Genomic DNA, 22,056 nt, shown 5'->3' on the forward strand with positions numbered 1-22,056 from the left:
TGGCTTATGGCATCTTGGTTATTGGATGTAAATGTCGCCCTCATGAGAAATGCCCAGGTCACCCGCCTGACCGAGCCCACACCCGCCGGGGTTCCGGAGATCGGAGGCCTCCTGGAAGGCAGATGGCAGGAGGCCTGGATGTTGGCTCCTCTACCCCCAGCTAGGTCAAGTGGCGCAGCGCAGGCAGCTGGAAGGCACCCACAGAGAGAAATCGAGCACCATGTTCAGAAAGATCCACTCCATCTTTAACTCCAGCCCGCAGAGGAAGGCGGAGGTGGCGGAGAGTTCCTACTACGACGGAGCCAGCCGCGCCGTGAGGCTGATCCGCAGCAGCTCCGTGTATGTGGTCGGGGACCACGGGGAGAAATTCAGCGAGTCCTTGAAGAAACACAAAAGCGCCAGCAGCATGGACACCAGCCTGTACTACCTGCAGCAGGAGGGGGACCGGGCGTGGATGTGCTCGCGCACGCAGGCCTGCCTGCAGTACTTACAGGAGCTGCTGGCCCTGCGGAAGAAATACCTCAGCAGCCTCAACGACCTGCAGCCCAGCCGCGCCCAGGCCGGCTCCTCCACCTCCTCCAAATCCTCCCACGGAGGAAGAAAGGCCCGGGGCCAGTCCACCTCCAAAGAAATAAAGGTAAGTGCCACTGAGAAGCACAGCTTAGAGTCGTTCCAAGAGCCTCTGATGCTGGTTTGAAACGTGTCCCAGCCCCCTTCTCATCCACGCGCAGTGTAAAGAATCTGCGGGTTCTGAGCAATGGCTCAGTCGCCCTCGGAGACTCTCCATTGCCATCTCCCCGGCCTGGGGAAGGGCGGCTAGTCCGTGTTGATTTTCCCCGAGGGAGGCAATGGGAAGGAGCGGTTAATGCGTCTACAGAGCAGCCTGGTGGGAGGGCCTGGGCTTCCCTGTTCGGCCCAGTCCTGCATCTGTCGTTTACCGCCCACTTCAGGGATGAGATAGATACTTGTATGGCATCTAAAAATTCCCGGGAAAAGTGAAATCTTCACGTGAAGTAGATGTTTTAAAATATATAGGTGTTTAGCCCCGCGTAAGCCAAACAGCTGGAGGATTTGCTCCATCTCTACCTTGGGCCCAGGTGTTTTGGAAACTCCAGCACAGTCTCAGAGAGAGTCTGTGACCCCCAAGGAGATTGCATGACCGCCTTGCTCCACACCAGAGGCTTCCAGCCCAGCTAGAGCAAGCAGGAAATTAGTGAAAGAAATAACTTGCATTTATCTCATCGTTTACAGCTATCCCAGTGTTTGTATACATTCTTTTTCTTTGCGCAGTCCAATGATGTACCACAGAAGAGCAAGCTGAGGCTTGCTGATCTGATTCCGATAGGACCCCAATTCATTCACTTGCTCATTCCTTCATTTCCTCAGTTTGTTTTTAATGTGTGAGGTTTGAGGCTGTTTTGTCTTAAATCTCCATCAATCTTTGTCCTGATGACTGGACTCTAAGGTGTTCAGAGCAGGCCCATCTCCCCCACATCCTAGCTGTTTCCCCCGTGCAAGCCCCATTAAAGCTGAATGACTGATTGGCCTGCTAGCCAATCTCTGGGGCTCGGCCTCACCCACCTGGTTTCAACTGTCTGCATTTTATCCCAGGAAGGAGCAGCTTAAATAATCATTTTAACTCCCAAAGTTTGTCAGTGTTGGGGCGCCTACAGAGGGTCCTACCCTTAGGTCTCAGTACCGACCCTGCGGCCAGGCAGCTGTGGATTTGTGGGCCAGTCATCCCTCATTCAGGGCCACCTCCAATGACAGAGGGGGTACAGGGGCTTCTAGACTCCCTTCCAGCTTGAGTGTCCCGGGGGTCTAGGCTCTGGTTAGATTTCCTGTATGCACTACAGTGTCCTGCAAAATGGAGCCCTCTCTTTATAGAACCTCCCTCCCTTCGTCCCTGCTCCCTCCCTAGTCAAGCTGCCTGAAGATAGAGGGAAGACTCAGAGGCAAGACAGCCAGCTGTGGCCGTATAGGAATGGGGTGAAGAGGGGCACAGACATGACACAATGTATGGGTTTCCTCGGGAGACACCTCTTACCATGCTGTCACCAGGAAAGAGTTTTAAAATAGCTTTGAAGTCGGTCAGATCAAGGGCTGAATTTTAGCTCTGTCTTTACCAGCTGTGTGCCTGTGTTAAGTTTACCTCTCTGGGCCTCTATTTCTGTAGCAGACAAATGGAAATGAGACTATCCCTTGTGAGGAGGAAGCAAGATCCTGCCTGTGGTGGGACCTGGCACATCCTAGGTAGTCCAGGGCTTACTAACTCTGAAATGTAATGTAAGAACAGCCTGTCAACAAGCTGCCCTCCTTCTTCACTCCTAAAGAAAGAGGTGTGTGCTGGGTGTGCCTGAGAAATGATGGGTGCAGTCTCTGTGGCTAGCAAGGTGGCCTGTGGCTGCCTGGCTCTCTGTGCACGGCAGGGGCAGGGGACCAGGAGAGCTTCTTCTTTCTGGAATGTCATCATCTTCCTGAATTGGTAGAAACTGCCTGCCGATGTTCAGATTTAGGGCAAACATCATTTTTTCCCTGACCCCCTGTTACGTGCTGAATTGTGTCTCCCCCAAATCATATGTTTAAGTCCTAACCCCCGCGACCTCAGAAGGTGACCTTATTGGAAAAAGGGTGATTACAGATGTCATTAGTTAGGGTGATTGCAGGTTATTAGGGTGGACCCCTAATCCAATATCACTGGTGTCTTTATAAGAAGGGGAAATGGGGACACGCGCGTGCCCACAGAGAGAATGCCAGTGAAGATTGGGGTTATTCTGCCACGAGCCAAGGAATTCCCAGAAGCTAGGAGAAGGGCCTGGAACACATCCTTCCCTGGCGCTTTCAAAGAGAGCATGGCCCTGCCGACACTGTTCTCAGACTTCTAGCCTCCAGAACTGTGAGACACTAAATTTCTGTTGCTCTCGGCTGCCCCATTCATGGCGCTTTGTTACGGCAGCCCTGGGAAATGCATACACCCCTCTGTAGAATTAGTCTTTTCTCTTCTCCAACGTTAGTCTAAACGCCTCTCTGTCCTCACATTTGTCACATCTTACTGTGGTTTGTTAACACGTGTGTCTCCCCTGGTCGACTGCAGGGAGCACGGTGAGCTTGATGAAGCTGAAAGAGGATCTTGATCATTTTTCTATCCTCCAAGCATAGCAGTGAATACTTACAGGTCACGTATGGATGCTTTATAAACTTTAAAGTCAAATGTTTTTTCTGCCATGCATGACGGGAGAGTGAGCAGTGTTCCCTGGGCACCATGGCACCATGGCAGATCTCCCTCCCTCCCCACAAATGCCAGGCCCTGGCCTGGCCATAGAACCTAAGTTCCTCTGTCTGTCTCTCTTTTGGGGAAAGATAATGGCTTTTAAACTGTTTTGTTTAAAACTCTCAGTAAGAAATATATTTTAGATATTGACCCAGTTTAGCCAAACACACAACCAAAAGTGTCATGAAATAGACTTATTCTTGTTCTCTGTTTGGTAATCCGATGTTTTTCAAAGTATTGTATACTATTCTTCTTTTTTTTTTTAACCTTAGTCATGACACACTAAATTTACTTCACAAGCCGCTACTGGGCTAAGACCCACAGTCTCACACCCTGGAGTAAGGCATTCTAGTAGGTCCTGTTGAAATGCTAACATAGCTAAGGCAAGAGGCACCAGGGTGCCAAATGGCCTGTTAGCCCAGCCCCCTGGAGATCCTGAGAGCCTGGAAGGGCAACCCTGTGTGTCCATGGGAGGAGGAAGTGAGGACAGGTCAGAAGGGAGGTAAGCCTGGGGTGAGTGTCGGAAGCCCCCTTAGCCCCTGCATGGTTGGGGTCCTGGCCAGGCCCTGTGACAATCTACTTCTCCCTCAGAATAGGAGGCCCTTACGAAAATGAATGAAACACACTTTTTGCAACATTTTAAAATCAAAACAAACAAAAAATTTGTATCTCAGGATTTTTGGTTTAGCGTTGGGCATAAGCTGCAGTTTAGGACTCATCATATTTGGATGGTCAAATGTTAGAATTTCCAACACAGTGCAAAGTTCATGTGGCAGAAGGACAGCATATTTCAAATTGTTCTGTCCTGGAATGTAGAGTTCAGAGGGCAAGACCACCTGACCCCCCTGCCCTGGGCGCTTTGGGTGTTTCTGCCAGGGAAGAGGAGCAGTGATGGTCTCCTCCACGCCTCCCTCCCCTGGCTCCTGTGCCACAGCCCAGGCATAATCAGGAACAGTCAGCAGTTATCCCTGACTTTTCATCATCCTCCAAACCCAACATGAGTATTAGCCCCATTCTACAGATGAGAAAACCGGGGCTCGGAGACGTTAAGCAATTTATGTAAGTCTGTGTACCTGATGAAGAGAGCCAGGATTTAAACCCAGTCTGTATTGTGTCAGAACTCACACTCTTGTCAGTGTATCCACAGTGCCTTTCGGTTAGAAAGCGTAGTTTGAGCTCGTATAATGTATATCACATGTGAGAGTGTGCTCCTCAGAACTAGGCGAGGAGGCTGCTTTATCCTGCACATCTGGGCCCGGGGTGGGGGTGGGGGAGAATCCTCAGGGAGGTTCCTGTCTCCTACCCTGTGTGGACTCTGCGTGAGGGTGGAGCTCTCTCGTGGGGCTGTGCGGCCCAGGCTCTCTTTGTCCCGGAGAAACTTGGACGGGAAGCATGACCGGAAGGCATGCTTTAAGCTCTCCTCTCCACAATCCATGAGTAAAGTTTCCCTCCACCTTGACACCTTCTCTTCACATGGCTACCTCTGATTCTGTTTTTACTCTTGGTCTCTGTAGCATTAAAGCATTGAGTTTGTACTACCTACTTTTGCACTTCTCGACACACACTAGGAAAAAAGCTGGGGAAACAGTGTGAGCACAGCTACGGCAGGAATTTCACAGTGGGTAGGTATTGTGTCCTCAAATCATTTCAACAGAAATACTTTCAGACTTCCCAACTCATTCTACAAAGTCTCTGAGATGAGCCACACACCAGCAGAATAATGTAGCAACAGAAACTGGAAAATCAGGAGAGAAAAAACATCAACAGAAAATCAAGACCACTCAAAAGAATATGCAGATCTTACAGGCTAATTCAGCTGCTATAGATGAGCTTTAAATTTGGCTCTGCACTTTCTGGAAGCTGCAATAGAAATAAAGCTGGACTCATTTAAAAATTCTGACTATCTCAGAGGAAGAACCATACCTGTTGCTTAGGGGAAGCAAGAATTTTCCCAGCTTTAATTCCAAAATTTCTCATGTGGGACTTGACACAGGGAACTGTGCGTGATGTGGTTTGTAATGCCTTCAATAATATTTTAGTAACAATTAAATAGATATGTCATTCATTCATTCCTTCATTCATTTACCAACACATGTTTATTGAGCACAGGCTATATGTCAGGAACTATTCTAGATACTGGTAAGCAAGTCGGAGTCCCTATCCTCATGGGGCGATCACTCTTGTGGGAGAGCGAGGCTGTAAACCAGTACACGGATTTCTGGTGGTGATTTCTCAGAGCCCCTGCTGTGACAACCAAGAGTGCAGCGTTGCCCTGCCTCTTAGTGAGGGCCCAGGGAATGGCGCCTGAGTAAGTTGCTTCTACTGGTCCCTTCTGAACCGGTGGAGAATTCAGATGCCAGAGGCGTGGATGCACCACACATCCTGCCAAAGATCTTTTTCAAAATCCTCTGTCGATGTGGCTCACCCTATGAGGGAAAAATGTCTGTAAAAAGTAAAAAGCTGTCCTATTGTGTTTCTTGCTATTTCCCCCCTCATCCCAGCATCTTGGAAAGCAAATTGCTCCCTCTGCAACGTCCCCTGTTCAAGGGACGTGCCTGGGACGTGACCAGCACTGGCCTCTGCGTGTTTCTCTCCGCATCTGTTTGTTCCCTTGGTGATTTCTTCAAGCTGCTGGGAGGGTCCCTGGGTTATTTGACTTTTACCTTTTCACTCCTCCTCCTGAACATCACTTCTCTTAGCTAGGCTTTGGTTTTTTTTAATAACAGCTTTATTTCACATACCATAAAATTTACCCTTTAAAGTGTGTAATTGAGTGGTTTTTAGCATATTCAGAGTTGTGCAACTCATCACCATTATCTAATTCCAGAACATTTTTGTCACCCATTTCAGCTTGTTGCTTTTTTTTTTTTAGTGATAAAATAAACATACATAAAATTTACTGTTTTCAACATAGCACTTCATAGCTCCTTAAATGAGTGCTTTTTAGGGTAATGAAGTCTATCACAGTTAATGAATTCTTAAGTAAGCAAGTGCTTTTCTTTGAATGATTTTATATAAATTTCTTTTAAAGAATAATGTATACCACTGGATACCTTTCAAATTGTTAATTGTCAGACAGTAACCAGAGTTCTTCATACTTCCATGAACTTTTCCAAATTGTCGTTTATATAAACCCATAATAATTCTTCCAAAAGACTATTAAGCCCTAATTAATATATTTTTAGAGCACTTTACAAAAGTATATTAGTAGTACACTAGAAAATGAATACCTTAAGAGGTCATGGAAGATCTAAAAATACTTCATTTAGGAATTAGGAGAATGTTTTGATAAAAGGTTTGACAATTGTCTCTTAATTTCTTAAAATATAAAAGTCTTTTTAAGTAAAATACCTAAAATTTTTTAAAAATTTACCATTTTAAACACTTTTAAGTGTACAATTCAGTGGCATTAAGTGCATTTACAGTGTTGTGTGTAGCTCACTACTATCCATTTCCAGAACTTTTTCATCATCCCAAACAGAAAGTTCATATCCATTAAACAGTAACTCCCCGTTCACCACTCCCCATGCCTCTCGTAACCTCTGTTCTTCTTTCTGTCTCTACGAATTTGTCTATTCTAGGACCCTCATGTAAATGGGATCCTCCCACATTTGTCCTTCTGCGACTGGTTTTCACCTAGCATACTGTTTTCAAGGTGCACCCGTATTGTAGCCTGTGTCAGAACCCCCTTTGCAAGGCTGATCAGCTTGGGTTTTGATGGAGCTGAAGAGGAAAAGTTTGAGATTATGCCCTGACTCTGAGCAGTGCTCACCAGCATTTGGGGCCCTCATTGAGGACAGCTCCCCACATTTTTAGGGCGAGATGAACAGGTAAACAGCCAGCATCCCACAAAGAGAACTGGGCCATGTAAGTGGACACTGGCCTGGATGTACCACAGAGAAGAGGCTCAGGGAGGCTGGCCGCAGAGCCAGGGCTGGCCCCGGGAGGCAGTTTGGGTTGGCTGCAGCATCCCATGGAACATTGCCCTGATGATTTGGGCTGGACATTTTCTTGAGACTGGGATTACCAGTCACCCACAACAGCCAGAAGAAACCTCATAAATTTCCCTGTGGATCATCTAGTTCTGAGCAGCATGGGTACCTGTTGTATCTACCTGGATGAACCAGCTACAAAATGTACATCCCTCCGTACACACTCCCCCTCTCCTGCCCCAAGTGAAGAAATTCCCTTGCTACAAGAATGATTTAAAAAGAACCAATGGGGGCCGGCCCTGTGGTGCAAGCGGTTAAGTGCGCACGCGCTCGGCTGCGGCGGCCTGGGGTTTGCCGGTTCAGATCCCGGGCGCGCACCGACGCACCACTTGTTAAGCCATGCTGTGGCGGCATCCCCTATGAAGTGGAGGAAGATGGGCACGGATGTTAGCCCAAGGCCAGTCTTCCTCAGCAAAAAAGAGGAGGATTGGCATTGGATGTTAGCTCAAGGCTGGTCTTCCTCACAAAAAAATAAATAAATAAATAAAAAATAAAAAGAACCGATGGAATCCGGGAGACTGCCTGCCAAAAGTGATTGATTTTTATTTAAAATAGTTTTATTCAGACAATAGTTAGCTTTTTATTGAGGCCATTCAATCCTGGTTCATAAAATAAGACCATGGCAGCTGCAAACGGAGGAGTTGTTCTTCTATATGGCAGGAGGGTCTGAATCCAGTTCATTGAAAAAGATTCCAAATCCTCCCGACATAAATTGCACACAGGATGGGAAGCAGGTTCTGGATCTGTTTTATACTGCTGCGAGTTATTTTTCAGATCTGTTGGGAAAGACTTTCTGCAAACACAGTAATATTAAAATACAGGTTTTCTGTGAGCATCAGTTACTGGGGGGTCTCTACCTCTCGGCCCATATCTGGTTTGCAGAGTCGAAAGGCAGTAAAAATTCATTATGAGCTGCAAAGAATATTCCATTATGCTTGGCAGAGCTCTCCACAAGATGACAGACAGTATAATAATGATTGATAACAGAGCATATAATTCCTGCAGCTCCTCTCAGTCGAGCCATAAGATGGGTAATTATATTTCCCAATTCGTCTTCCAGGCACCTGCTGTTTGCTCAGCCTGGAGACAATACTTCCTGTTCCCTTTTTCCTCTCCACCACATCTCGTTCACCTGGCTAACTTCTTGTCTTTTTTTTTTGCTGGGAAAGATTCGCCTTGAGCTAACATCTATGCCAATCTTTCTCTCTCTTTCTCTTTTTTTTCCTCCTCAAAGCCTCAGTACGTAGGTGTATATATTCTAGTTGTAAGTCCTTCTAGTTCTTCTACGTGAGCTGCCGCCACAACATGTCTACTGACAGACAAGTGGTGTAAGTCCGTGCCCGGGAACCGAACCTGGGCTACTGAAGCGGAGTGCCTCAAGATTTAACCACTGGGCCATCAGGGCTGGCTCTAACTTCTCGTCTTTTGAAAGACAGCAGGGAAAGCACTTCCCAGGAAGCTTTTTCTCACAATTGCAGTCTAACGCGGTGGGCTTTCCTCCTCTCGATGTCTGACGCTGCCTCAGCACTCAGCACCCAGTGCTAATTGTCTCTTCATTTGCTATTTCTGCTGCTGGCTGTGAGCTCATCATGTGGAGGCACCATGTCTTATTTATCTTTTTAAGTCCAACCTTTAGCACGGTTCCAGGTACATAGTAGATGTTCAATAAACCAATCACCTGAGAAGCTCCAACTGTAATTTAAGAAGGAAACTGCTACAAAGTTTAATGGAAGATCTGCAAAAGTAATAGGTCTGTGGTTTTCAATGAGTAGAAATTTACCTTTGTTTTCACTGTAGTAGAATATAATTTGAGTATGTCCATATGGAATCATAGACTAATAATTGAAAGATCCAGTGTGTAATGGATCAGAGCTTACCATCAAAAGGATACTTTTTTAGGTAAACGTTTTTTTTCTGACGGTAAAGTTATATTTGCTCATTAGATGAAATTTATAAAACACAAAAAAGTATAAAGAAGAAAATAAAAACTTATAATCCTACCATCCAGAGAGAAGCACTGTAAAATGTTTAGATGTATTTTCTTTCAGTCACTTATTTCCTGTGTATTTGCATATATATATATATATATATATATATATATATATATATTAGGATTGCAAGATAAAGTAAAGGATGCCTACTTAAATTTGAATTTCAGTTAAACAATGAATAATTTTTTAGTATAAGTATGTTCCAGGCAATACTTGGTATATGTTTATATTAAAAACTTATTCATCATTTATGTGAAATTGAAATTTAACTGCCATCCTGTATTTTTATTTGCTAAATTTGGCAACCTTAATGTATGTCTATGTATAAATTTACTAAATTTGGCTCATATCATATACTTTTTATAATCTCTTTTTTCAATTAATATTATATATTGTGAGTTCTTTCCTATCTCATTAACTAGTTTTTGAAAGCAAAAGTTTTAATGGCAAAAAATTTTACAATTCACATTCTTTAAACAATTATTAAAAATTATAGATAAATACATCTTAGTCTATGTCTATAAGACATTTTTTAGCAGTGATTCCTAGACTTGTGATTTATGGGTCAAAGGTTAAGTCATTCATTTTTAAAGATTCTTTTACATTTTGCTTTCCAGAAACATTTTACAATTTATACTTTCATTAACAGTGAGTTAGAAAGCCATTCTCATGGCACTTTACCAGCACCAAGTATTGCCATTAATTTTAAAAGTTTCCTGATATAATAGATAAATTGCATTATTTTATGGTACTTTTCTCTGATTATTGCTTGAGCAAAGTATGACCCTTTTATTTTATCAAACCAGTGTGTACTTCTTGTTTAATGGATTGTCCATTCATGTCTTTATAAATTTTTCTTTTGGTCGTATTAAAGATTTTTTATTTATTTATATGAACTCTTCTAATATTAAGCATATGAACACATTGTCTGCCATATGTGTTAGAACTATTTTCTCCAAGTTATTATTTATCTTTTAATTTTATTTGACATCATCTGATGTTCAGATGCTATTGAGGTAGTCAAACATATCAATTTTTGCTTTTGATATTTCTTCCATTGCTTTCATGCTTAGAAAGTCCTCGTATGTCTCAAGGTCAATTACATATTTGCCATTTTTTCCTTTTTTTTATAGTTTCATTTTTAAAAATGCAACCCTTTCATCTATCAGCAATTATTTTGATATGTAGTGGGAAGTGAGAATTCAACTTGAATTTTTCACAAATAGCAAAGTTTCCCAACACTGTTTGACAAATCCATGCCTTCTCTCCTTGGATTGGGATGTTTCACTTATCATATGTGAAGGTTTTATACTATGATTCAAGGATATTAATTCAATTCCATCGGTTAGGCTTCTAACAGTTTGATAAATGTGAGTAAAAATTTTTCATTCAGTGTTTTGTTAAAGTAAGATGATCATTTAGATGACACATAAGGTGAAGAGTTACCAGATGCTAGAAAAAGAAATAATGGTCTTACGATTACAAAGCTGGGAGAAAAAAGACTAAGCCTCTCAGCCTATGAGTCTATGGGCTCTAATACCAAAGACGGAGGATGCAGCTCTGCTCCCAAAATGATTGTGATGTTTAGTTATAATAGGTAATATCAAGGTTTAGTTATCCTAGAATTTCAGAGAAACCTCTTCCTTCTTTTTATCTTTGTGCTGATTTTCTCAGCTCTGTTGTCTATTTCACTGATTTTTTTCTTTAGCTCTGACAAGTCTACCACTTAGCTTAACTATGAAAATTTGTATGTGAGTATGCATACAGCTATGTTAAAATTTCGGTGACTATATTTTTTTCAAGTTGTTTGTTTCTCACATCTACAGTTCTTGTTTTGTAAACTCCCGCTCTTTTTTCACAAATCCCTATTTAATAACGGCTTCACATTTCCTTAGGTACTGTAATGCAAAGGGATAACATAAGTCTCACTTTGGACTTGGTCTTGAATAGCCATCCTAGGGATAGCAGAAGGCAAAGAGAATGTTTCAGTCAGAGCTTGTAACGTTTATCCTGAAAAGCTTCTTTTGAGGATGTTAAATCACTTGTGGATAACTCTGAGGTGTTTTGCATTTAATTTCACCCAGCTGAATGATCCAAGGGAAAACGATCTTCCCAATCCAGACCAATTCCACATTTGATCCTGGAAATGTCATTACCAATATTGACATTCAGATTTCTAGGTATTATTAGCTCAAAAGAGTATTACCAGTAAAAAATAAGAAGTATAGAGTTTCGTAAAAATTCCTTAAAATAAGAAGTATAGAGTTCTTAAATTTGCCAAGTTAAATCCAAAAGTATACATTAGCAAACTGGTTGCAGAATATAAACATTAGGTAGGGGCATGTAGGTAGCATACGTTCATTCACTCAACAAATAGTTATGACTCCATGCCAGCTGCTGAAATAGGTGCTCCACATTTACAGATGAAAAGACAATCTGTCTGCCCTGACGCAGCCCATAGTCTGAAGCTGCAACTCTCAGCATCACTGCCTGAACCACACTGGTGTGTTGAGTTTCCTTGGAAGAGAAACACATAAAATTACAACCAGAATGTTGGGAATTGTGTATATTGTACAACCTGTCTCATGTATGCAGGGCCGGCAGTGAGTATCTATTAAAAGAAAGTCACGGGGCCGGCCCGGTGGCGCAAGCGGTTGGGTGCGCACGCTCTGCTGCGGCGGCCCGGGGTTCCCCGGTTTGGATCCCAGGCGCGCACCGGCTCACTGCTTGTCAGGCCATGCTGTGGCAAGCGTCCCATATAAAGTGGAGGAAGATGGGCATGGATGTTAGCCCAGGGCCAGTCTTCCTCAGCAAAAAGAAGAGGATTGACAGATGTTAGCTCAGGGCCGAACTTCCTCAAAAAAAAAAAAAAAGAAAGAAAGAAAGTCATGTCTGAGTGTTATTTGCCAAAGCTATCTCAAAGAAGAGGTTAAGGATCACTGGTCTAGTGAGGCAATGAGGGTATAATACAACATGCCATAGTGGACTCTCCACACAAGGCAGAACATGAGCGTAGAAAAGAGGGGTCTGTGTCTGTCTGCTGCCATCAGTGAAAGCTTCAGAGAGGAGGTGACACGTAAGCTGGCCCTCTGAGGAGGTGGGGATACTGCCAAGTAGAGGAGGTGAGAAGGATGCCAGATGCTCAGGGGTGGTCCTCTTGGCTTTGCGTGGGTTTAAAATGTCCCCCTACCCTAACCTCTGACAAAACATTGCTATTTACAACTGGAAGTTCATTTTGTGGACTCCAGATCCCTTGCAGACAAATACTGACAGAGTCCAGAGGAAAATGAACAAATTGGAGAAGGAGGCAGCCCGGGTACCCAGAGGGCAGGTGAAGTCAGGCAGGATGGCAGCTGATAGGAAATGCAGAAAAATATCATAAACTGCCTTGAGGGACTCAGAAATGAGAATTGGAACTATGATGGAGTTTGGTTTGGAAAAACGCAAAGGGTTCTTCCATCTGGAAGAGGTAATCTGAGACCCAGGCCTGGTCTGAGGGGATAGGACAGGGAGGCTTGGAAAATGATAACCCTAGGGCCATTGAAGGTTAAATCTGAATGCCAAACTGGAGTGGAGTCGGCGATGAATACAGATGCTTTCAGAGAAAGTTCCTTCTCCCTGGGGCTGCTGTGAGGTTGATGGCAAAGGAACATGAGCCGTGTGCAACTCGGGCGTGACCAGGTGCAGCAGGAAGCAGGCTGCATTGCATGCAGCCTTTCCAAAGATTAGTTAAAAAGTTCTGGGGTAGAAAAAAGTCAAGATTGGGAGGGAAACAATCCACTTTTGCCTGGAGTTCTGAGTCCAGAGGGGGAAGAATATTTCGGATCTTACTCAGAGGTGCTGATGCTTAATGTCCCATTTTGTTCAACCTCCTCTTTGTGAAATAGATTTTCTGTGATGTTAGCCTGAGCCTGGAACACTGAGCCTCAGTCAGTGCGGCTCTTGTGCTAGTGGTCTCTGCTGGAGACCAAGAGAATGTCGTAGTAGAGATGAGAAAGGCCCATAGGAGCTGTGGGAAGGCAGAAAAAGCTAGAATCAGCCTGGGTTTAAACTAGGACCTGAAAAGGCCCAGGGAGCCTGGACTTGTGGCTTAGCCTAGGTACTCGGAGAAATCATCACAAAATTCATTTGGAGATATTTAAAAGTGTACTTTGTAAAGTATAATAGAAGCTCTGTTAACAAATCCTGCTTAACTGACTTGCCAGATCACTTGATGCTTACCATTCTCTCTGTAAAACATATGCATAGCAAGCTGAATCCTTAAAATTAGAAGCCTAATCCAAACTAGGGTATTATTGGGAAAATGCAAAATGACATATGTGTAAGCACTAATTGTAATAGCAAAAGATTACAGCAACCTAAAGATTGCACAAGGGGGGCTATAGTTTGTTTCTACAGCATCTGTACAGTGGAGAGCTCTGCAGCTAAGACCAGGGATGTGGAGGATCCGTATTCCCTACTAGGAAGTAATCCTAGGACACAGTGAGTGAAGAAAGCAATGTTCACAGATGGATATTGTATGCTCCCTTTTGTTTTTTAAAAAAGTGAGTAAATACAAATATAAATATACATTTACTTATATTTTCAAAAAGAAATGATGGTGAGATAAACAAAAAACTTGGTGTCTAACCAGAGTGAAGTCTAGCAGAGATGAATGTCAAACATTAAACCCAGGAAGCAAACAAAGCCACATGAACACAAGCAGAGGGAGTGCCCCCCAGCAGGTGATTTAGGTCAAGTTTGGGGGCTGGGAGGGAAAGACAGATGTTGGGTGCACCCCTGTGGGCGGAATGCTCTCATAGCCCCAAGCTGGTAAGGAGAGAGGCACAGAGGAGGGATGGAGTCCTGTCCGTGGCCTCTCTGCAAGCCGAGGAACAGGAAGGACACAAGGAGTCTGGGCCCCGAAGTCCAGGAGCTCTCGTCCTCTTTCTTCAGTGACCTGAGTCCTGTCCTCCTGGGTCCTGCCCCATGTGTCCTTGGCTTCCAATCCCGTCTGTTCTTGCAAAGCCAGGGAATAAGACTGGTTATTAGGATTTGCATCCTAAACTGGACCCTGAGGTGGGGATTCATGGGTGCCGTTGCTGCCTCCCCCATGCCTGGGTCCCTGTAGAGTAGAAGTTCCCAACTGCCGTGTGTTGGAATCACTTGATTATCTGAGTTAACTAGTCTGGGAAAGGACCGGGTATAGATATTCTTTAAGAGCAGCCCAGGAGATCCTGATGTCCAGCTGGGATTGGGCAGCGCTGTTCCAGAATCACCCCGACGAGGATGAGGGAGAGGTGGACCATCCCTGCCACCGGGCCGAGCTGTCAGACTCCTTCAAGGGGTGGTGCTTTCATTTGCAGGGAAGGAAGGCTGAGCGAAGTATGGAAGGAAAGCGATTGTTTATTTGTTTTTGTTTCTTTATGTCCCTACCTCATTCCATGAAGGGTTTGGGGGGAACTGATGAAGGTAATAGGGTTGGCGAGGGAAGCTCTCTGTTGGGATGAGACTCGGTCACACAGGTATGTATGGGTCAGCCACAAATAATGTCACCAATGTGTCACCAATGTCTCACTCTCCAGCCATACCAGGATCCAAAAGCTCTTCTACAGAAACAAGTTTTATAATAGTAATGTATTGATTGTCCAGGTAGAGGCCCTGGAGGTGGGGCCTGGAAGAATGAACTCCTCAGTGTTGGCTAAGGAGCTTACTAGTGAGTGTCTCTGGGTGTGCCCGGGGTGGCAGTCACTGCCAAGCATAGCAGAAAGGGAAAGGTATGGGAGGGAGACCTGAATCCTGAATCATAAAGCTTAAAGTTTTGGAAACAAACAACATGTTTGGCTGTTTGGAATAACCAACAAGTGTGCAGCTGGAAGGGCTATTGTCTGCTAGCTTCTATGGACAGCAAGTTCAGTGGCTAAGGTGATGATATATATGCTAGTGGTTTATTTTTTTATTTTATAAATGTTATCCTCAGAGGATAACAATTAAGGAGATTCGGGAGATTCACGAGAGGCCACAGTATAAAGGGCTCGTGTTCACCTAACTAATGGTAGGCTGCTCACTGCTTTCTTAGCTTTAATAGTTAAGACACCAAAGTTGACTCTCTTCTAAACCCTTTAATAAATGAAAGCAACTGATTGAGGCTGCTCTGAGCTGAGGGCCAAAGCCTGCTTCCCAGAGACACTGAGGGATGAATAGCTTAGATCAAATTGTAGGGTGACTCAGACAAAGAAGAATGTGATGCCCACAAGCAAGACCGAGACCCTGGCATTAAGCCAGAAACTGATGGCAGTTGCTACTAGAGACTTAGGGTCATCCCCCCATGTAGAGATGGGTTGTGAGATGCAAAAACCTATGGACCTTCATTCCTATTAGATAATATTCATCTTTCCTTGGAGGCTCCGTCCAGATTTTATGGCTTTCTCTATTCTTTGTTTCTCTCTCTTCCACTTCACAAAAAAAGCTCTAAAATGCTGTAAACATCATAATAGAATTAGGTTAAGTATGAAGGACCACAGAGTCTAGAGGAGGGAAACAGCCCAGGAGAGGGTGGTCTTCCTGGAGAAGGAGCTGTCCCAGCCAAGTCTTGATGGATGAATAGGAGTCAACCAGATGAGACATTCAAGGCTGAGGGACCAGCCTTGGAGAGTAAAAGAGTCTGGACTTGTCTCCAGGGATGAGCCCTCCTGTCATCTGCCTGCAGGAAGGATGCCTGGTGGCGTGGCCTGCTGTGCTCATATGGACTTTCCACCAGGCCCTCAGTTGTTCAGTCCTGCATCCCATTCCCAATCCTTGGTGTACTTGGTGTTGCCAAGTCTGGAGCATTTCTGGTTCCCAAGTGTCAAATTGTCCCTGTTCTCAGCTGATTCTCCCACCCACGATGCTCTGGGAGGTCAGTTCCTCTGCTCTGTTATATCGATTACCCCTCTGTTAGTTACATCAATTACCCCTCTGTTACATCAATTACTCCTCCTCAACTGCTTTCCAACCACCAGAAGATTTTGGAAATCTCTCTTTCACTGATGGCCTCTCTTGTTCTCTTTGTCGTTAGGGTTTCTACTTTTCCCCCTCCTTGCTTTCATTTTAGTGGGCTCTTTGAAGGGGGAGGGATATAACAACACGTGGATAGTTTTCCACTTTTAACAGAAAAGATTCAGATGTATGTTGTAGTTCTTCAATATCTTCTCTAAGAAAGCTCCTTACAAATATAAAAGGAAAAAAGCCTCCATTGAAAATGTTTTCTAGTAGTATAAAATGCATACATTTCACCAAAATCTGGTACATACACAGAGATGTCATCCTTTTATTTCCCAACATGCCAGTCTGTAATTCTTTTTAATACCATCCTACTTTCAAAATGCCCACATAGAGTAAGAGAACTCTACACATAGTCAAAATAGCCCAGGTTAACACATATTGTCCCCTTTTGTTTTCTCATTCAGTTCTCTCATTTCCTAAATTCCTCAGAGAGCTTTTTATTAGTTCACATGTTGACTCTGTGCCTTTCGTCGTGAGTTCCCCATTGAAGTCCAGCATAGTGTTTGAACTTCCACGTCAGTCACCGTCTGTGGGCCCTTGTGAAGATGGTGATGATGAATGAGGTCATGAAGGAGAACGAGTCAGGACAGAGCCCTGGAACCTAGTTAGGCACTCAGTAGACTTTATTAACTCTATATTTTATTATTCCTTGTATTTCTCAAACAATCATACTAATTCCTCTTCAATTTATTCCATGACTTGAGTGCAAATTTGGCCACTTTAGGTACTGACAACTCTTAGGGAGCATTTCCAACATATTTTGTCCTTTCTTTCCTGCTGTGAGCATCTCATCACCTACCTAAGGAACTGTACAATCCCTATTGGGTGTCTATCAGCAGGAACAAGGCGAAAGAAAGACTAAATATTTTGCCTAACGGTCAATAACAATCCTTGACCAAAAAAGAGGCAGATCTTATCATCCTTCCTCTCTCCCTCCTTGAGAGAATTGGAAATCCATTGACCTGTAGCAATTGTGGGTCTGGAATATCTACCTTCCTTCCACAGGGCACTTATTCAAATTTACCTTTTAAACCCTGTGACTTTCTAACTTCACATACATTTAGTTTCAGCAACATTTAATCCTTTTTGGTGGTTATGGCTTATTTATGTGAGGGCGCTCCGAGGCTGGCTCAGGCAGCTCTCTCTCCTCCCCTTCACCTCTAGCAGAAAACAACCCCAAAGAAGTACTCGCAGTTCAGCACAGATGTGGCAGAGGCCATTGCCTTCTTTGACTCCGTCATTGCAGAGCTGGACACAGAGAAACGGCCGCGGGCTGCTGAGGCAGACCCACCAAATGAAGACGTGGACTTTGATGGTGAGTACCGTCCCCCCGTGGCAGAAGGTGGGTGGGTTGGGGTCTCTGGGGTGGACTTATAAGATGGGCTATCAGGAATCCCACCTCCTGATTACAGGGAAACTCACATCTGCAAGCCGGAGCCTGGCCCTGAGCTTGTTCTTCTCCTCGGGGCCCTTGCTTTAGTTGTCCCTGCTGCCACGACCCCAGACTACCCTTCCAACACTCGGGCCATATTTGGATAAAAACTCCTTCCCTGTGGTCCACTTACCACAGCTGAGACCGGGTGGGACTATTGTAAGACTCCCTGAGGGACACGATAAAAGAAAGGGATTAGGTGGGGAGTTGTTGTTATGTGGATATACAGATAGACAGAGTTTCGGTTTTGCAAGATGAAAAAGTTTTGGAGATCTGTAACTCAATAAGGTGAATATACTCAACACTACTGAACTGTACATTAAAAGATGGCTAAGATGCTAAATTTTATGTTATGTTTATTTTACCACAATCTTAAAAGAAGAAAAAGGAACAAACTGTATTTAAATATCCAGCTTCTGATCCTACCTGAGCTAGCTTGGGCCTGGGGTAGCACTGTCTGCTGTACTTGACTCTGACCCATCACCCACTTTGTCACCCCTCTGCACCCCTCCCTCCAGCACTCCCTCTGTGGCTTTCATGGGCCACCACTCTGCAAGGATGTGAAGGGCAGAAAAGGGCCAGGGTGCCTGCCCAGGCTCAGCCAGGATCACTGGAGAGAGAGTGAAGCGAGGGTGATGGCAAGGCTTTTCTCCTTGCCAAGGTGTATCACTGGCTCTCTCTTGGTAGAGAGCAAGAACTCAACCATGTTCCTGAGTGGAGCCCACTTTTAAATTCCATTACTCGACTGTCAGTTTCTTTAATTTTTGACTTGCTCTCCATGGTGTAATTAATGATGATTTTATTCAGGGGTTACTGGCCCCTGGTTACTGAGGTAACAGCTTTTGGTACCAATACTAAATAATTCTTGAGTGTTTATATGATGCTCAAAGGATTGCATTCTTGTGGCTTGTTGTTCTGGCCTTGATCGACGTGTATCTGTGAGGTTCTGGTTCTCATTGGGTTCGGTGGAGTTTCACAGAAGGTTAATCCCACTCATTGTACCCTGCAGGGTAATCTGCCTGCCCTCCTTCCCCACCACGGCCCTTCAGCCTCTGACAAAGAACAGCCCTCTCCTCGGGAGTCAAACCTGGGGAACCCAGGGCATTTGTGAAAGGACAACAAAATCTACTGAGGACACAAGTGTCATCTTCACAGTTATAATTTTTTAATGCAAATGACTATGATTTTTCTCTGGTAGCAACAGTAACATATGTTCATTATAAATCATGTAGTCAACAACACACCAAAATATAAAGAAGAAAGTAAAGAATATAAGTTGTAATACCACCACCCAGAGATAATAATCACTGTTAACATTTTGGTGTATGTCCTTTCAAAAAGGTTTTAAACATACACACACACACACACACAGAGACTCAGTTTATTTTTTAAAACAAAAATAGGATCTCTGTGCTGTTATGTCATCTGTTCTTTTCACCTAAGAATTGACAATACATCGTGGGCATCTTTTCAAGTTTGTAAACATAGATCTACATCCTTATTTTTAACGGACACACAGTATTCCATTGTATCCCTACACCATCAGTGCAGAGTCAAATCATCCCCTCTGCTTGGCTCTCCAGTCCTTTCTAAGAATTTGCTCTTATAAATATATGCATTTGTTGTGAGTTCTCAGCCTGCTTCACCCTCTCAGTTGCCTTCTGCTCCTCCCGATGGCGATGGCGAGTCCTCCTCTCCTGGTCCCTGCCTCTCTCTTCCAGTGGCCACCAGCTCCCGGGAGCACAGCTTGCACTCCAACTGGATACTGCGGGCACCGCGCCGGCACTCCGAGGACATCGCTGTGCACACCGTGCACACGACAGACAGCCAGTTTCGAAGGAGCACGGAGCGCAGGACCATTGGCACTCAGAGGAGACTCGAGAGGCACCCCATCTACTTGCCCAAGGCTGTGGAAGGGGCATTCAACACCTTGAAATTTAAGCCCAAAGCCTGCAAAAAAGAGTAAGTGCTTGAGCCAAATAGCATAACCAAGATGCTCTCAGGTGCTTCCGACTCTGGTGGTGGTTCTTGTGGTGCCTTGAGACCCCATCCTAGATGGAAAAATTATTCTTGTGTATTTTTTGGGAGGGAGGTCCTAGTTAAAAAAAATATTTTTTTATGATCTATACACATAGTCTAGCCTGGGTCACTGCTGTCACCACTCCTAACTTGCTTCAGCTCTGGATCTGCCTCCCTTTCTTTCTGGCCCACTTAGCCCTCACGCTTTGGGCCATCCTCTCTTGTTGTTTCCCTCATGTGCCACTGACACACTGTGTGCTACAGATTTTAATAAGAGTTTGGAGTCGAAGAGGGCTTAGCACCAAGAGGGAACATGATCAAACCAATTAGACGCCCCTACCTTAGAAAGGCATTGGCCAGGCTCAGATGGAGAACTTCTTCCTGGTTGGGCCCCACATGGCCATCTTGCCACTATCTCTTGCCCTCTCTCCCTCTAAGTCCTCCTCTCCCAAGACTAGTTACCATCTCTAACCTCCACATTCCTGTAACCTACCCATTCACAGCATTAAGTGCTCTCTTGCTCTGGCCAACCCAGGCCGTGTGGCAGGGACCTCACTTTTCACAACAGAAGTGCCTATTTAGGCTCATCCACCTGTTTTTCTTTGTTTCTGCAAGAGCCATTCAACTCTGATGGATTAAATGGTTTTCTAAAGAGCATTTTCCTCCCATAATAACGGACCATGTACTGAACATATTAAAAACAGGACCCAGCCCTCATCACCTGTCTTTCCCCTTCAAGGCCAGGCTGAGGCCCAGCTGAGGTCCATCCATAGCCTCCATGATGACACTGCTCTGTCCTCCCCAAGGCCCAGCGCTGGGGGAGCATCTAATGGTCTCCGTTTGAATGGTGAATCAGAGCATCCCTTCTCTGTGCAGCTGACCAAGCCAAACTTAAACCCTCTGCCTCATTCCTCCCTTCCAGCCTGGGGAGCTCCAGACAGATCCTCTTCAGCTTCTCGGGAGAAGACATGGAATGGGATGCGGAGCTCTTTGCGCTGGAGCCCCTGACATCTCTGGGGGAGGACCACTATGAGACAGAGAACCCCAAAGGTCAGTGGCTACTTCGAGAGCAACTCTGGGAGTGGACAGTGCCCTGACTCCCTCAGCCCTTCAGCCTGCTTTCAGCACAGCATGAGGTATTCGGTAGAGTTAAAAATGGAAATCATAACAAAGTCAAGCCCATGAGCACACTGCCTGCTGGTGCCCAGTTAGTGCCAAATACACCTGCAGCCTCCCAGAGGACCCGCCTTAGGAGACTTCTGGAGCCTGGCTTACCCTGAACGGGCAGGTTAGCAGGTGGTTACAGCCTGGCTGGTCTTCAACAGCAGAAGGAATGGAAGGCCTTGAGTGGGAGTGTCCAAGCTCACTCCTTGGCCTCCCCCAGCCTGTTCTTAGTTCTCTGAGCATCTGTCCAAGTGGCTGCTAGCATTGTGCTTGGTACAGGGACTGAACCCACCCATGAATCTCTGGGCCAAAGTTTTCACAGAGGCAGCTCCTCTCTCTACAGAGATTAGAAACACTCTAGTTACATACGGAGATTGCCTTCTTTTGTGCAGAACACAGTTCAGAAAGCAGCTCCTTTTGCCCTAACTCTTTTCACAATGTTCTGGAAACTTCCACCGGGTTAGGGTGAGGATGAGACCAGTGCCTTGGCAGTGGGATGGTAGAAGGACTGTGTCGAGGCCCTGCCTTGGGACCATGCTATCTCCCCCAACCCCAAAGCTCAGCTCCACTCCCCACAGGCAGTTAGCTGGGGAAGGAGGGAGGTGGAGTGGTGCTTTTTCTCCCAGTCTCACTCAGAAGATTCTTATAGAGACCCATGCGACCAGCTTATGACAGGCTACATCTCACCCTTCCCCCAGTTAAAAGGGCAATCAGAATCATTAAGTTCTTTTGGACTAGAAAGGATTTCTATATTTCAGTAGCTACCTGAATCAGAATTACATTTTTAAGATATTCTTTGCATTCTCACGTACTTTTTGCATATAGTTGTGCGCACTCAAGTTTGAGAATCACTGGTTTGGAGAATACACTGCATTTTTTCCGTTCTCACCTATTTCTTCTGGTGTTTTCTTGTAAAAAAAGAAGTCACCTGGGGGGAGTGCACACCCCTGAATGTAAGAGCTCTAGTGAACATGAGGGAGGGAGACAGGGTAGGAAAAACCAATAATCCAAATTAAGCCAAGGGTGCTCTGGGCGAAGGTCACCCCAAGAACTGAATAAAGCTGCTCTTCTGCCAGGCCCATGTAATGATATAATTATTGTTCAGTTTTTTAGAAAGAACCTTTTATTTATGTGAACCCAACTATTTGAATCTAAGTATTATCC

The 22,056-nt window shown here is 44.8% G+C and overlaps 1 protein-coding gene across 1 annotated transcript; it reads left to right on the forward strand.

Annotated features, from left to right (window-relative positions):
• Window positions 1-220: 220 nt before the first annotated feature.
• Window positions 221-20,825, forward strand: C9H13orf42 (chromosome 9 C13orf42 homolog). Its single transcript, XM_058547687.1, has 4 exons — window positions 221-637; window positions 17,445-17,592; window positions 19,431-19,671; window positions 20,651-20,825. The coding sequence occupies exons 1-4, from the start codon at window positions 221-223 to the stop codon at window positions 20,823-20,825; spliced, it is 981 nt and encodes a 326-aa protein (XP_058403670.1).
• The last annotated feature ends 1,231 nt before the right edge of the window (window positions 20,826-22,056 follow it).

Source organism: Diceros bicornis, chromosome 9, assembly GCF_020826845.1.
Source record: "Diceros bicornis minor isolate mBicDic1 chromosome 9, mDicBic1.mat.cur, whole genome shotgun sequence".
Taxonomy (NCBI): Eukaryota; Metazoa; Chordata; class Mammalia; order Perissodactyla; family Rhinocerotidae; genus Diceros; species Diceros bicornis.

Coding starts and splice junctions, on each gene's coding strand:
- C9H13orf42 (XM_058547687.1), top strand. CDS start 221: ATGTTCAGAAAGATCCACTCCATCTTTAACTCCAGCCCGCAGAGGAAG. Junction 638..17,444: donor CCACCTCCAAAGAAATAAAG/GTAAGTGCCACT, acceptor CACCTCTAGCAG/AAAACAACCCCAAAGAAGTA. Junction 19,672..20,650: donor CCCAAAGCCTGCAAAAAAGA/GTAAGTGCTTGA, acceptor CCTCCCTTCCAG/CCTGGGGAGCTCCAGACAGA.